This window comes from Gracilinanus agilis, chromosome 2 (genome assembly GCF_016433145.1).
Source record: "Gracilinanus agilis isolate LMUSP501 chromosome 2, AgileGrace, whole genome shotgun sequence".
NCBI lineage: Eukaryota > Metazoa > Chordata > Mammalia > Didelphimorphia > Didelphidae > Gracilinanus > Gracilinanus agilis.
Genome location: NC_058131.1, coordinates 290,256,689 through 290,274,122, shown reverse-complemented (window position 1 = coordinate 290,274,122; position 17,434 = coordinate 290,256,689). Strand labels below are relative to the sequence as shown.

The following is a 17,434-nucleotide window of genomic DNA, read 5'->3' as shown; positions in this document are numbered from 1 at the left end:
AATTCCTCTACTTTAAAAAAATATGAATTGATTCATTTTGTTTTTGACACAAGATACTTCGCAACAAGCTCTTAAGCCTCTCCTGCCCCTCTAAAAACAATTAAGCAAAATCTAACAGCAATTGTGATTCCATGTCACTTCCCACGTTATACAGCTTACCAATACTGCGAGGATGTGGCAGAATTTCTGCGAGTAGAAGTATGGCAGCCTGCAAGCAAGGGCTAGTACAGAACCCTTTGACTCAGTGACTTCCATGAAAGTGATTTTGCTCTTTGCCCTCAAAACATCCCCAAGGCACCCATCCACGAAACATACCCACAATTATATACATATATAAAATGACTGTATTTGTATACATGTCTTCATTTGTTCTTTCATTAACTGTATTTATTTTGGTTTTTTGTCGGAGGGTTTTTTAAACCCCTACTTTCCACCTTAAAATCAATACAATGTATTGGTTCCGAGGCAAAAGAGCAGTAAGAGCTAGGCAATGGGAGTTAAGTGACTCACCCAGGGTCACACAGAAGTATATTCTTCAGGTACTAAAACATCTCTAGGTTTGGTAACATAAACTTATCAAATATAAGTAAGATGAGAATTATTTCATTCACTTATAGGATGAAACACTGCCTTTAGAATAAGTTGTTGAAGTGAAAATTGGCCCTGCTTTAGCTCTGTGTCTGCCTAGAGCAAGAACTGTATATTTACATCAATACTAAACCAATAGGTCTTAAATCTAAAATTCTCATCAGAATTCCTAAGGCTCTAAGACAGATTTAGGACTGGCCGCCATATATATTGTTATGCTAAGTAGGGAAGACTATATTATTTGTTGGTTTGTTTTTTTTAAACCCTTAACTTCTGTGTATTGGCTCCTAGGTGGAAGAGTGGTAAGGGTGGGCAATGGGGGTCAAGTGACTTGTCCAGGGTCACACAGCTGGGAAGTGTCTGAGGCCAGATTTGAACCCAGGACCTCCTTGTCTCTAGACCTGACTCTCAATCCACTGAGCTACCCAGCTGCTCCCTGGGGAGACTATAAATAATATTTCCAGGTGAAACTGCTACAAAGGCAAAGGAGGCTCAAAACTTTGGGGTATACATTTGCAAATAAGTCTTGGGGTGGTCGGAGTGTGACCTCGAGAGGCAGTAGAGGCCAAGTATAATGGATTGAATCCCGGACTTGGAGTCAGGAAGATCTAGGTTGGAACTATACTTCAGACACTTAAATTTAATTGTGTGACCCTGAACAAATCACCTACTTACTCTCTGTAAGCCTGTTTCCTCATTTGTTAAAAATAAAAAATTTTAAAACCTGATAACATCTACCTTACAGATAAAATGAAACCATTTATTTAAAGCACTTTTCAAAAATAATGGGTTTTAGAAATGTCAGGCATTCTTTGGTTTGAGCCTGGGACTCTCTATCCACCGTGCTACCCGGCTGCCCCCTCCCACCCCCATCCCTGCCCCTGAAATGAGACTTTACTAGTCTCCTCAGATCCTTGAGCGCAGGGACTCTACCTTACACCCCGAGCCGTGTTTTACACACGAGATTAATAAATGTTTGTCGAACTGCAGTTAATGGAATGAACTGGTGAGAGCCTCAGCATCCTGTCCAGACTGTAGCAGCCACAGTAAGGTTCTTAGTTTGACCATCTCAATGGCCCAGGGTTGACTCGAATTCACTGATTGCATTCATGAGATTCGCCTTTGCCTGGGAAGGACTGCTCCTCCCTGTTTGTGGCCCAGCCTCTTGGAGCTAGAGAACCAGTGTGACGTAGTCGAAAGAGCAATGACTTCTTTAGAGTCGGGTGGCCTGGATTCGAATCCTGGCCCTTCTACTTGTTTGACTTTGGACGCATCACCCCACTTAGTAGAAGCAGTAGACAGGATACAGTGAAATCAGGAGATCCGGACTACAGCCCCAGCTCTTCCTCTAATTAGCTGTGTCACCTGGGGAAAATCATTTCCAGCCTCAGTTTCCTCTAAAGGCCCAGCTTTAAAATGAGAATAATAGAGAGCAGCTGGGTAGCTCAGTGGATTGAGAGCCAGGCCTAGAGACGGGAGGTCCTGGGTTCACATCTGGTCTCAGACACTTCCCAGCTGTGTGACCCTGGGTAAGTCACTTGACCCCTCATTCCCTAGCCCTTACACAGCATTGACTCCAAGACGGAAGGTAAGGGTTTAAATAAAAAATGAGAATAATAACTTATGGGGGTGTTCCCTGCCTCACAAGGTTATTGTAAGAATCAAATGAAACCCTGCATATGGTGCTTTGCATAGAGTATCCTTATTTTTATTTTAAATGTGTTACCTTCGGTCTTGGAATCAATACTGTTATCAGTTCAAGGCAGAAGTTCTAAGGGCTAAGCAATGGGGTGGGTTTAAGTGACTTACCCAGGGTCACAGAAGCTAGGAAGTGTCTGAGGCCAGATTTGAACCCTGGTCCTCCTGACTTCAGGCTTGGCTCTCTATTTATACCTAGCTACCCCTGCATAATGTATTATAAAGGGCCCATTAAAAACAAACAAACAAACAAACAAACAAACACCTTACCCTCTGCTTAGAATCAATACTACATATTGGTTCCAAGGCAGAAGAGTGGTAAGGGCTAGGCAATGGGGGTTAAGTGACTTGCCCAGGGTCACACAGCTGGGAAGTGTCTGAGACCAGATTTGAACCTAGGACCTCCCATCTCTAGGCCTGGCTCTCAATCCACTGAGCTACCCAGCTGCCCCTAAAGGGTCCATTTTTGAAGAGAGAGTGGACAGACACCAAAGGGTCTGGAGCCCATTCTATAGGAGGGGAAATGGAACAGTTACTGGTAACATCAGGCTCAGGAAGGAGCTGAGAGAGGGGAGTGCCCCCATTCAGTCCATCTCTGAGCCTGGGAACTACAGGAATCATGGGTACCATCTCCATGGCAACAGGTCTTGGGATCACCAAGGCAGGCAGCTGCTCATGAAGGGCCTTCCTTGCAAAAGAAATTGGAATAAGAAAAGGTGAGCCTTGAAAGGGAGGCAGGCTGGAGCAGACCACAGCCCAGGTGCCCCCTGCAGATCTGGTTCTGGGGCTGGCATCCATTCTGGGAACATGGCTGAACAAAAGGCTGGGGAGGGAGGGGACGCTTAGAATCTGAGTTTTCAGCCCGGAGGCAGCCTGACCTCATTTTACTGAGCTTCGTAGATTTATAGCTAGATAGACCTTAGAGATTATCTGGTTCAGCTCTGTTTTTACAGATGAGGAAACTGAGGGTCAAGGAAATTAAGGTAGGAAAATGAAGGCCAGAGAAGAGTGAGGACTAGAGCCTGGGGCTTCCTGGCTCTAAAGGAGGACAGGAAGAGCCAGAGTTCAGATCACTTGATGCTTCCTGTCCCAGAGTCAGAAGGACTTTACTTTGAAGTCCAAACACCCAACCCCATCCTCTCTATTTGGGATCTAGAGAACTGTCTGAACTTTGGGTGAGTCCTAAAATGCAAATGATCTCCCGCCTAACAGGATGACTCCTAACCTATCCTCAGTGAAAATATGTATGCTGAGAGCAGTGGCTCAGTGGATTGAGAACCAGGCCCAGAGATGGGAGGTCCTGGGTTCAAATCTTGTCTCAGATACTTCCCAGCTGTGTGACTCTGGTCAAGTCACTTAACCCCCATTGCCTAGCCCTTACTGCTCTTCTGCCTTGGAACCAATACACCGTATTGATTCTAAGACAGATGGTAAGACAGAAGACCTGAGTTCAAATCCAGAAGGTAAGGGGAAAAAAGTATGTGTGCCCTGTTCTCCTCTCAAGAAAAGAGTTCTCTCAAACTGCTTTATGGAAATAGCTCGTTGAACCCTTGCTAGCCAGAAATCCTTTATTGTCCAGCCTAAGGCCTTTTTGCTGCAGCACACACTTAGCTTATAGCCTCCTCTTTTCCAAATAAAACAGGTTTGATTCTTTAAAAAACAAAACACAAAACCCTAACTTTTTGTCTTAGAATCAATACTGTGTATGGGTTCCAAGGGAGAAAAATGGTAAAGGCTAGGCAATGGGGGTTAAGTGACTTGTCCAGGTTCACACATCGAGGAAGTTTATGAATCCAGATTTGAACCCAGGACCTCCCATCTCTAGGCCTATCTCTGTAAGAAGGAAAATTAATAAAGGCTGCTATAATAATATAAATTAGTATTTTAATTAAAGCCATGCTGATAGATAAAGTTATTAGACCACGCGCTTGTAAGCATTCAAAACTTGCCACCTAGCCATAATTGTCTCCTGTCTCCTCCCGAGTCTGCTGGCCAAGAGAGCCACTCCCTCCTAACCCAGGAGATTTAAACTCTTCTCTGCGTGGAGACGTAGGCCTCCCCACGCCCAAAGAACCGGAACCAGAAACCCGTTGGACCACGGGAAATGTAGTTTGATACATTTCCCATGTCCATAGAAAATATATATATACTTTTAGATGGCATTTCCCAAATTTCACTTTTACATCTCTATCCACTGAGCCACCCAGCTGCCCCCTCTATTTTATTTTAAATTCTTACCTTTCATCTTAGAATGAATACTGAGTATTGGTTCCAAGGCAGATGAGCGGTGAGGGGTAGGCTCACACAGCTAGGAAGGGTCTGAGGTCTCATTTGAACCCAGGATCTCCTGTCTCTGGCTCTCAATCCACTGAGCAACCCAGCTGCCCCCAATTTGCTGAATTTTCTTTTGGGGTATTGGGGCTAGAGTATGTTCCAGTGAGGTGGAATCATTGAGACCAAATAGAAAGAAAATGATACCCTGTTGGGTTCTCTTGTAATGTTCTCTTATTCATTCTTCTGTCAGACAGACAGGCAGGTCCACATTGTATTCTGTCTCCCCGACACATTCACCTATTTATTACTTGTAAGCTTTCAGACCTCCAGGATGGCCCTTCCTCCCCTCTGACACTGCTGCTCCTAGTATAGGCACTCGTCACCCCTGCCTGGACTATTGCTGGTGGGTTTACTTGCCCCACATCCCACCTCCCTTCAACCCAGCCTCCATTCAAACACCAAAGAGATTTTCCTAAAGTAGGAGCCCAACCACATCACTCTTCCCATCCCACCCCCTCAACTCATTCAGTTCCGGTGGCTCCTTATTGCCTGAGGGGCAAATACTAAATATCATTTGGCATTCAAAGTCCTTCCTCATCCTGCCTCCTCCTACCTTTCCAGCCTTCTTCCTCCTCACTCCCCAACATATACTCTTTGATCCTGTGACACTGGCCTTCTGGCTGTTCCAGAAACAAGCCCCTCCATCTCTCAGCTCCAGGCATATATCTCGGACTGTCCCCCATGCCTGGGACAAGTGTCTCTCCTCTGCTTTACCCCTTGACCTCTCTGGCTTCCTTTAAACTGGTGATGGGCAAACTTTTTAAAGAGAGGGCCAAAGGAAAGGAAATGCTCATCTGTCAGTCTGTTTCTAAAGCAACTCTTTCGAGGTTTCATTATATTGTATCCTATTTCTTATATTTGTCAGATTAGGAATAATGTCACACAGCCCGATAGAACATTTCAGGGGGCCACATCTGGCCCGCAGGCCATAGCTTGCCCATCGCTGGTTTAAATCTCAGATAAGAGCCTATGCTCTCAACCCCTCTTAATTCTACTGTCTTCTTTTAATTGTTTCCTATTTATCCTGAGTGTAGCTTCTTTATACATCTTTGTTTCCAGGTTATCTCCACATTAGTTTATGAGCTCCCTGATGGTAAGGACTGTTTCTTGCCTCTTTCTGTAACTCCAGTGCTTGGCACTCTGGCCCACGGCGGGTGCTTTTACAAATGTTTACTGACTGATATCCATCACAAGCCGGTACTGAGTACCTATGCTGGGAGGAAACAAGTATAAAGTACAGACCAGGTCTCTGCCCTGAGGGAGCTAACAGATAAAAATTTGATTCAACAGATATTAGGTGCCTACATATATAGGGCCCTGGGCTTGGTAGATGCTGAGGATCCAGAAACAAGTGAGGTAGTAGGGAGATATGGCATGCACACATAAGGAAATAGATCATCTGGGGTAGGATATGAGCTCAGTGGCCTCCAATTCTTCAGTGTTTCAGCAATTTTATGGGGTCATTCATCACCGGTGCTTTGGCTGACCTCCCTCCCTTGATCCGTTAATTATCCAGTTCATCTCTCCTATTAGCTCCCTTGTCCTAAAGCTACTCATGCCCTGCCAAATCCTAACCCTGAATTACTCCCATCTCTGTTCCTACTCCCTTCCTCACTATGAATGGAGTTTGCATCCATTTTAAATTTACTTTTTCAAATCTCAACTGAGCCCTCACTACCTGATCCTCTGTCCTCTCTCCTCTGAGCCTCCCACACACGCCTGCCTCACACTTTACTAAGAAAATTGAAGGGCATTCCCTACCAACCCCTTCTCTATAATGCCTTCGTCTCATTCCCCATTCATTCCATTCTGATAAAGTTGGCCCTTCCAGGGAGGTTGACCGGTCTGAACACAGCCCTATTTCATTCCCTCCTTTTTTCTCTAGTAGATTAGCCCCACAATTATGCCCTGCTCCCCACCTCTAGTCTTTAGTTTCCTTATTTATTGGCTCCTTCTCTATTGCCTAAAATCATTCCTAAAGAGTCTTGTCTTTTTTTCTTTTTAAACCTTCAGTCTCAGCCAAACTCTTAGAAAGGTTGTCTGTGCTCATTCTGTGCACTTCCAATCATTTCTTCTCAACAACCCTTTGTAGTCAGGCTTCAGACTTCATCACTCATGGAATTTTTCTCTCTTCAGAGTTACTAATGATCTTCCCTAAATGCCAGATCAAGACCTTTTCTCAGTCTCATCCTTCTCAGTTTCCTCTCCAGCATTTGATGCTGACTATACTATCCTCTCTGGGTTTTTGTGACATGACTCCATTCTAGTTCACCTCTTACCTGTTTTACTGTTCCTTTTCAATCTGCTTTCAAGGATCATCATTCATAGCACACTCCCTAGCTGTGAGTTTAATACCCCAAGGCTGTCTAGGCTGGGCCCCTCTTTTCCCTTTCTACACACTCGCCATTTGATGAAATCATGAGTTCACACCGTGTTCGATGATCTGTATGCAGAATGAATTATCCAGCCCTGATCTCTCTCCTAACATCCAATCCTCTTACTATGAACTGTCTATTGGATGTTTCACAGATGCCTCAAACCCAGCATATGTTCAAAACAGAACTCAGCTTTCCTTTAAATCCACTCTTCTTCCTTCTTTCTGTTGAGGGCATCACCATCTGTTCAGTCAGTTGCCAAATCTTGTTGTTTTCTACCTCCACACTATTCTCTCATATCATTCCCTTGTCCTCACTCAGAACCCCCCACACTGCTTCAGACCCTCTTCTCACCTGGATAGGCAAGAACTTGTTCCTTGGTCACCCTACTTCTGGTCTATCCCCACTCCAGTTCATCCTCCATACAAAGTGATCTTTTTTTATTCAGATATTTTATTTTTTCCAGTTACATGGAATAACAATGCCCAACATTCATCTTTCCAAAACTATAACATCAAAATTGTCTTCCTCCTTCCCTTCCCTCCCCCTTCTCAGATATTATAGGAAGTTTGATCTGAGTTATACATGCATTATCATGCAAAATATACTTCCATGTTGGTCACTGTTGTAAAAGAATATTCACATAAATATAAAACCATAAATAAACATGAAAAATAGTATGTTTTCATCTGCATCTGACTCCAATAGTTCTTTCTTTGGAAGTAGATAGCATTCTTTATCAGAAGTCCTTCAGAGGGGGATCTAGGTTGCTCAGGAGATTGAGAGTCAGGCCTAGAGATGGGAGGTCCTGGGTTCAAATCTGTCCAGTCACTTCCTAGCTGTACAACCCCTGGGCAAGTCACTTAACCCCCATTGCCTAGCCCTTACCACGCTTCTGCCTTGGAACCAATACACAGTATTGATTCTAATACAAAAGGTAAGGGTCTAAAAAAAAAGTCCTTCAGAGTTGTCCCAGACCATTGTATTGCTGTGAGTAGCAAAGTCCTTCATAGTTGAGCACTGTACAATATTGCTGTTACTTAGTACAATATTCTCCTGGTTCTACTCATTTCACTTTGCATCAGTCAATAAAGGTCTTTCTAGTTCTTTCCGAAATCATCCTGTTCATCATTTCTTACAGCACAATAGTATTCTGTCACCATCATATCCCACAACTTGTTCAGCCATTCCCCAATTGATGGGCATCTCAATTTCCAAGTCTTTGCCACCACACGAAGAGCAGTTATATTTTTGTACAAGTAGATCCTTTCCCCTTTTTTATGATCTTTTAATGAAGTGCAAGCTTAACCATGTCAGTAAACTTCAGTGGTTCCCTTTCAGCCTTTTGATCAACTGTAAACTCCTCTGACATCTAAAGCTCTTCACAACTTGGCCCCTTCTTACCCTTCCAGCCTTATACGTCATTCCTCTTTGCACTGTATGGCCCAGCCAAATAGCCGTGTCATGTTCTTCATATACAACACTCCATCTCCCAACTCTCCCCCTGAAGTGCACTTTCAAACCTCTTCAAATCCCCTTCTCTTAGTTTTTCTTTAAAGATAGCTCATGTGATAAAGACTTGTACAAAAACATTCAGTTGTACTCTTTTGTTGTGGCAAAAAATTAGAAAATGAGGGGGTGTCTATCAATTGGGGAATGGCTGAACAAATTGTGGTGTCTAATGGTGATGGAATACTATTTTGCTGAAAGGAATAATGAACTGGAGGAATTCTATATGAACAGGAAAGACCTCCAGGAATTGATGCAGAGTGAAAGGAGCAGAACCAGAAGAACATTGTACACAGAGACTGATACACTGTGGCACAATTGAACATAACAGACTTCTCTACTAGCAGCACTGCAATGTCAGCTCCGGGAGGGGAGAGGGGAGAGGGGAGGAAATCATGAATCATGTAACCGTGGAAAAATATTCTAAATTTAAAAAAAAATTTTAAATAAAGCTTGTGTCATCTTCTTTATCACCTTTCTCAATCTTTCAACTGCCAGTGGTTTCCCCTCCTCAAATTACCACACCAACACCCATTTTGTCTCCCCTAACAGAACATAAGCTCCTTGAGGGCAGGGACTGGCTCCCTTTTCTCTTGGTGTTCCCAGTGTCTGGCGCATGGTATACTTAATAAATGCTTGACTGATAGAAAAGTACTAACAACTGGAAGGGTTGGGAAAGGCTTTATGGAGGATATGGCACCTGAGCTGGGCTGTGAAAGAGGATTCTGAGATATTTTTTAAATGCACAAAAATTAGTGTCAAATTTTAAGTGCTTTGAAAGTAAGGGAAAAATTATCATAAGCTCTAGGATGGTCAGAAGATTTTATAGACAAAGCAGAACTTGAGCGATAGCGCATTAGTTCAGTAGGAGAAAAGGGGCATTCCCAGTGGGCAATTGACATTTATTCCAGAATGAACATTGGCAAGAGATGGGAATGGGTTTGGCTGTAACTGGGATAGGGAATATCCCCATATAACTAAGAGAAGCCATGAAAAGACCACCAATTCCAGATTTTGAATAGGAAGAAGGGATAAATATCTGGGGAAGGGACAGCCTGAGAACAGTCAACTGTCACCTCATTCTTTGACCCGTCTTGACTTACAGCAATATTTCATCCTCCTCATCATCACTGATGGCGTTATCAGCGATATGGATGAGACCCGTCATGCTGTGGTACAGGCTTCCAAGCTGCCCATGTCCATCATTATTGTGGGTGTGGGCAATGCTGACTTTGCTGCCATGGAATTCTTGGATGGTGACACTCGTCTTCTTCGTTCTCACACTGGTGAGGAGGCGGCTCGAGACATCGTGCAGTTTGTGCCCTTCCGAGAATTCCGTAATGTAAGCTTTGAGTGGGGTGGGAAAGGGGATTCTGGGAAAGACGGGGGAGGGGGGGACCAAGGCAAAAAAATATATCTTGAAAATAAGATTAAGACATCAATGTTGGGATTGTTTGTAAAATAGAGCAATGGGTGTGAAGTCATGAAGAGTTGGGTTCAAATCCCTCCTCAGATCCTTACTGGGTATATGATCCTAGGCAAGTTATTCAACTCCTCTCAGCCCTAGGTTCTTCATCTGTAAAACAGGTATGCTGTTTACCTAACAAGATTATTATGAGGATCAAATAATATATGTAAAACTGCTTTAGAAACCTTAAATATATCATTTTAGTTATCATTTATCATTAGATATATCTGAGGTCCCTTCCTGCTCTAAAGTTCTATGATTTCTATTTGGTCACACATGGAAGGGTCCTAAGAGTCCATCTAAGCTAACTTCCTCATTACATTGATGGAGAAAAAAGATGCAGAGAAAGTAACTTGCCTAACGTGGCACAGGCAGCATTAAGACACTACTGTGTGCCAGGCTACCCTAGGAGGCCTTGGTGAATGAAAAGAAATATTAGACAGCTTATAGTCTTAACTGCAGGAACTGAGGCATAACCCTATGAAACAATGAGATCATACATATGACACCACAATAACATTTTAAAGCAAGGATTGTGTTAGGCACAGAGGATGTAAAAACAAAATGAAAAAGTTGAACTCCTCAAGAAGTAACCATTTTGGGGGACAGCTGGGTAGCTCAGTGGATTGAGAGACGGGAGGTCCTAGGTTCAAATCCGGTTTCAGACACTTCCCACCTGTGTGATCCTGGGCAAGTCACTTGACCCCCATTGCCCACCCTTACCACTCTTCCACCTAGGAGCCAATACACAGAAGTTAAGGATTTAAAAAACAAAAAAAAGTAACCATTTTTCTAGGGAAGGAAGAATACAACATATTACATATATATATATATATGTGTGTGTGTGTGTGTGTGTGTGTGTATATATACATATATATGTTTGTGCAATAGTATGAAGAGGAGAACATTATCAACTAGGATGTGATAAAGTGTTAATTGTGTGGTCTAAACAATAAGTACAATAAGAATTCTCCCTGAAGGGAAGCTAGAATCTGAATAGGCATGAGAGAAGGGAGCAGAGGTATGGACACAAGAACAATCATGGTGTACTTTGCTAGAAGCTATGTAACAGAGAATAGTGGGAATAAAAGGGTATATGGGATAGTACAGTAATGGTGTGTGAATTATCTTGAGGAGGATAACCTCCTCCATGAAGGACTACATAATACAATAGGGGAGAGTTGGGGTGGCTGCATTAATCAGGGTCAGCAAGGTGACCACTGTACATCTAAGAGCAGGACTGAGTCATAACCAAATGGGATGGATAGAGGTGGTTCCACATTTGGGTGATAACCTCTGGGGATTCCTCTAAGGTAATGATAGCTATGAGAGGCCATTTGTTTGCCTTCTGACATCCTAACCTTGGCTTTTCATAGACAATTTATATAGATTGATGTATGAGAGTGGGAGATGACATTGGGATCCCTGCCAGAAACAAAGTGGGATCTCTCTTGAGTTGGGGATTGTGCCTAGACCCTTGCTATGTCACTATTTATATGTGTGTGTGGTCACTGTCATTATATGTCACTATATATGTCACTAAGTGTATGTATGTCACTATATGTGTGTGCCACTGTGTTACTGCTTTGTCACTCTTAACCAAGAAAAATCTATTCTTTACTGGCCAAAGGGATCCAAGTAGAAAGCTCAAAAGTGAAAGCTGCTCTGCTCCCCTCAGCCTCCCATGAAATGAGGTGGGCAAGCCTTGAATGCTTGTGTTTTTTCGGGTCCCTCACACTTTGTGTAATTTTATCTCACGGTGGCCTTGTGTGAGACTAAACATCGAGCCAAGTTTCCCTTTATCATCCTTTAACTCTCCAAGAAAACTTTCTTGCCAAAGTATAGGCTTTTCCCTTCCTTCCCTCCAGGTCCAGTATTGTTTTTTGTTCTGCCCAGTGGCCAGGGATGAAATTAATGTCTCCATTCCTCCTTAGGAGATTTAAAGTAGTCCCTGAGGAGAAGATAATAGGAACCCGGCAGGGTTCCTCTAGAATGCCGGAGGTGAGATGGAAAGGGATAGGAATACGGGCAGAAGTAAACATCATTTTGTTTTATTTTTATTGATATCTTTAGTTTTTACATCACCTTTAATTCCCAAGATGTCCTTCCCTTCCTCTCTCTCTCTCTCTTAGCCTTTATAATAAAGAAGAAAAAAACAACAATTCAGCAAAGCAAATTTACGTATCATACAAGTCTGACATTGTAGGTAGATTTCCACACCCATGGTCCCTCACTTCTGCAAAGAAAGGAGGATCCTTCTCTTTAGGGCTATACTTGGGTATGACAGTGGCATTTTGGCTTGTTTTCCGTTGTCCTTTCTGCTTATGTTGTTCTAATCCTTGGATATATTTTGTCGTTATTTCATGTCCCTCCTGTATTATAAAATGGCCCATCAGAGAAGCCACAGATTGTGCCTTTTCTCTCCTTCTAGGCACCTAAAGAAACTCTGGCTAAAGCTGTGCTGGCAGAGCTGCCCCAGCAAGTCGTGCAGTATTTCAAACATAAAAACCTGCCGCCCAGCAACTGCGAGCCTGCATAGCCTCCTGCGTCTCCTTTCCCTTCAGACCAGCATTAGCATGTCGGCCAAACCTCATCGCAGCCCCCAGGGAAAGTGCACGTGTGCCAGGCTTTGTCACTGGTGGTTTTGTTGGGTTTGTTTTTTTTTTTGGTTTTTATTTTAAACAAATCAGCTTTTTCATTTTTTTTTTTAAACAACTGGACTATTTCCCTGCTCTCTTCCAAACACAGCTGGGTTTCCTTTGTCAGATTTGCCAATCCTGATACTACCAGGCCTTGCAGGGCCACTCCCCTTTCTTCCCTACCATCATTTTCAAGTATTGAATGTACTTTGTACAATTTTAGTGGAAGAACTATTAAAGAGAATAAATTTTTACAATCAGAACTGGTTTTTTCCAAGCATCTAGCTATATATGATAAAAAAAAAAGTGTATCCGTTATTTGTGTTAACCTCTCATGCTCTGTTCATTTTTATACTGTGTACATGTTCTATTTGTTATACTCAGGTTAATAAAGAAACTCGGACATTCCCATGAAAGCTGCTTTTCCTGGACAGACCTCTGGGAGAGGGGTGGTTAATATCCGAGGAGCTGTAGTTTCAACGTTTGTTTTACTGTACACAGGCCCTAGCCCGGAACCACCTCACTCTGGTTTGTACAGGGACAGTTCAGTGTCCCAGTCATCATTTCTGCTTGAGGAACAGCCTTTAGTCTCTGGGCTGGGGAAATGGACTACCCTCTGCTTCCAGGGCAGTCATTTCTATATCTACTTGCTAGAAACAGTAGAAAATGTATACAGGTTCCTACCTGCAAGTACCTCAGTCATTCTGAGGCTGGCGGCAGGGATGAGGAGGCTCCAGTCGAAGGAACGGTAGCGCTTCTACAGTCTCCATCCTACAACACAAACCTTTTACTCCCACAACTCTGTCTCAGGGCTGGTACACCCTGAAGGGCCACCATCTATTGCCCCAATGATGTCTCATCCCGAGCAATCAGAGGGTCCTCAGAAGAGACAACTACAACCAGCCCTGCTGAGGAGGTGCCCCTGTGGAAGGGCTCTCCAAAACCTCCCCAAAATTGGCCTATTTGTTCGATGGTCAGACTTCCCTTAAGATTATTGTTCATGGAAATGTGAGCATAACTCCACTTACTGACTCTCCAAGCTATTGGGAGGGGGAGGGGGGGGGAAATAGTTCTTTAGGAAAATGACCTAACCCAGAAAATAGATCCTAATTTTTTTCAATGCAAGTACTTCCTGCAGTTGGTTCTTCTGGCTTATGCCCAACGAAGCTCCAAATAACTCATGAGGCCAAACCACAACCCTAAAATAAAGACAACAACAGGGACAGCTGGAAAGTCTGCATTCATAACTGTCAGTTAGGTCTCTTACTGCTTATGGATGACAGCCTGGAAGATAAACCAGAAGATATGACTAGACAAGACTTCTTTTGATGCTATTAATGAAGATGCTTTTCCCAATCACCTTTCTGATAAGGAACAGAAGCCGTTTTCCTGGCATGTGTTTCAAGGGTCTGCGATTATACTTTATAGAGGAAAAATTTTAAGCAATAGGGAAAAGTTATTTTAGCTTCCTATATGGAAGCATTTTCAAATTAAAGAGTTTCCCTTCTGGAGGGTCTGTATTTTTAATTTTTTTAAATTTAGAATATTATTCCATAGTTACATGATTCATGATCTCCCCCTACTGCCCTTTTCCCTGCCCCCCCCTCCTGGAGCTGACAAGCAGTTCCATGGAGGTTCTGTATTTTATGAACTATAGAGGCACACACTTCAAACATATACCAAGAACACAGCACTCCTCAGCAAAAACTACTTGTTAACAGTTGAATTTAAAATATCTGGCATTTGTAGAGCACCTTAAAACTTATCAAGTGATTGGAAGATATTCCCATAGACACATAGACCCTCCAGATTAACCCTGTGTGGTAGACCAGCTCCAGGTATGATCACGTTCATGTTACACAGAAGGAAACTAAAGCTGAGAGCAGCGAGGGACTAGCCAGTGGCCACATAGACAAAAAGGGAAGGTGACCTGCTGGCCTTCACTACACCTGCTAGAGCCATCTCAAGCCTTAGATCTCCAGGACTGCTGCTCCTATTGAGTGTGTACCACAGAGGGCTCATTCTTCTTGAAAATAAACTATTTGTATGGCATTTGTATTTCCTGTAGTCGTGAGCTATGGGTGTTTTCTTCCATAAAGCATGTCAAATTTTTAATATAAAAATAAAGTCAATGAGGGAAAAAAGGCCGAAATCTGAACCCAAGTACCTCCTGACTCCTCTCCTTGGCTCTTTCCTCTCACACCACATGCCCTTCTCTATAACTGAATGCTACACAGCTTCATATACCACTCTAAAGGCTTTTCCAAATCTGTGATTGTGGGAAAGATTCCGATTTAATTGAAAGGTAGAAGTTTTGGGAGGGAACCTTTCTGTTTTTGTCTGACTCCTTTCAGACGGACAGGCCATTAACAGGGCCATTAGGTTCTACCTGATATTGTAACTCCACCACCACCCACCGTTGTCTATTGACTGTTCCTACACAGGTGAGCAGCAAAGTGCCATCCTTGGCCAGGGTCACCATTGAACAGATGTGTAACTGGCTTGTCACACACAACCTGTGATTGCAGACAACAGGCTAAATCTCCTGCTTCCCACTGAGCTCTAGCAGCTAAGTGGGCTGGGTACACAAGGAAATCAAGAAAATGCCCGAGTCCAAATGACTGCAGAGCCAGCAAGCTCTCATTTTTGTTTTTTTCCAGAGGGGTTTAAGACAACAGCTGAGCCATATACCCACAGCTACAACGTGGAAGCCAAAAAACTGCTTGTCCCAAACTAATTAACATTTAGCTCAGAAAGCAAGGAAGTAGATTAAGCTGGTTGATTTTGCCCTTTGCCATTTTCTAACAGTAATTCTTTCATGTCTGGTGGCATAGAAAGCTGCCATGGCTTCCTATTAGAAAAGATCCACAGGCTGGTCTGATGGCTGATCTGAGAATTTATTCAAATCAAATACTTAATATCCCGTTAAGCTCAGTAGAGACCTGGAGTTTGAGGTGGAATTACCAGCTCCAAGTTCTTCATTCCTTTACAAGTAATGGCAGTGTTGGGATTAACAAATTCTGAACTGCTCCTTTCTGGAAAGATGTGAGCCCCATACAGAAGTCCTTCAGAAGACAAGTCTGGGAGATACAGGTGTTTTAAATTAATGAGACAGGCTTTTCATCTCTAATTAGCCAGCTGAGTTGGATCTGAAGCTGAACTATATTTGCTGATTGCTTTATAAAGTTATTCTTTATGACTTAAAAGGCTTCCCTTTGTGCTTTTCGTCTTTATTCATCTTTGAATCAAAACCACAACATAAAATGGACACTTGTTAAGGCTGCCTCAGCTATTAGCCAAGCATCAGAACTTCACTTTCCTATTAGTCATTGCTACAAATACTGTGTTTTGGTCCAAGGCCAAGGATATGCTTAATGGGTATAGAGAAAAAATACATAGATCATAGTTTTGAAATCCCTTTTGATATATTAAGCACAAATACAGCAGCAGGAAGAGCTTTCCTTCTCTGTAGAGTTCTTTTCTTCATCGACAAAAGATAGTTAAATAATGTAGATTTTGTTCTCCAAATGCTTACTGAACATACATTTAAATTCATGTATATATTGTTTTTAGCAACATGCATCTGCCTCTAAGCTCCCTCTAATATCAAAAGCAAATGCTAGGTAAGCGGGGATTAGATCTCAAAAGGGCAGCAACTTTGTGCCCCGTGACAAATTCTGAGACTCCTGAACATACATGCTGGAATCACAACAGTGCTACCATAAAGACAACCATATGAAGCAGAAGATGCCTACACACCATCTTACCTAAAGAGCTGTTTGTTGGGCAGCCTCGCCTGTGCTGAAAGCCAAGGAACAATTAGTATACCGTAGCTCTGTAGAAGGAAAAAGAAGGAATTTACAAGCAGCCAGATTATTGATGAAGGGGAATTGCCATCTGCCAAAAGAAATCAAAATATGGAGAGGAGAAAAATTGGTTGAAAGGGTCTCCCTACCCACAGAAGAGCTGAATACTTTCTCAACCTGCCAACACTGATATATCAGTGTATTATGGGCACAAGTGTGTTGTGTGAGTCTCTAGGTCTGACACCTAAAGGAAAAATAATTGACAGAGGCCAAATGAAACAGGCCAAAGCAATCGTTCAGATGTTTGAATACTGCCTACTCCTCTTAATTCCAAGGAATAATCCACTGCAGCCCCTGAGGTTTCCTGGCAGGGAAGGGAATGAAGCATCAGCATCTGATATAGTCAGCGATATACTAGGCATCGGTACAGGGAAAGGCTTAGGGCAGATCCCTTAGCAATAGTCCTAAAAATATTGTTAACAGTTAAAAGCCAAAACTATATCTCACATCAAGGAAATGGCTTCAATTGAATCATGTGCCATTTGCTCAGACACTCTTAAGCATGTGTATCATTTGTGTTTAGACTTTTAGTGTTTGCCAGATTCTATAAGCTCCTTCAAGTAAGCTACATTCTCAAGAGGACTACTGGCAGCTTTTATTAACGAGTAAGATTGAAGAAGTTCTATTAATCAACCCTCAGCGCCTAGCACATAGTAGGTAGTATTTAATAAATGACTGTTTATTTGGAAAAAAAAAAAGTTCTACATTTCTACTCACGAAATTCTTTGAATTACTGCACTAAGCAAAAAGATTCAAACATACCTCAACTCTTGAGCAGAAGAAAGCCTAACTTAGACAACAGCTTTCATGAAATGTCACTGATCACACTAGTCAGTTAGGTGTTTTGTTTGGGGGTTGGGAGGAAGGATTAGAGGGGAGATAGAAGGAATAGCCAAGTATAAGGATGAGCTTGAGAATGAATAATAAATGAGTGATAAGAGCCACCCACTACAGATA

At 42.7% G+C, this 17,434-nt stretch overlaps 1 protein-coding gene across 1 annotated transcript in view; it reads left to right on the top strand.

Annotated features, from left to right (window-relative positions):
* CPNE2 (copine 2) overlaps nucleotides 1-13,022 on the top strand; it is an 83,303-nt gene extending 70,281 nt beyond the window's left edge. Inside the window, exons 15-16 of the mRNA XM_044659711.1 lie at nucleotides 9,610-9,846; nucleotides 12,404-13,022. Of these exons, the coding sequence (XP_044515646.1) occupies nucleotides 9,610-9,846; nucleotides 12,404-12,511 (345 nt within the window). The 3' untranslated portion in view covers nucleotides 12,512-13,022. The remainder of the gene's footprint in view (nucleotides 1-9,609; nucleotides 9,847-12,403) is intronic.
* The last annotated feature ends 4,412 nt before the right edge of the window (nucleotides 13,023-17,434 follow it).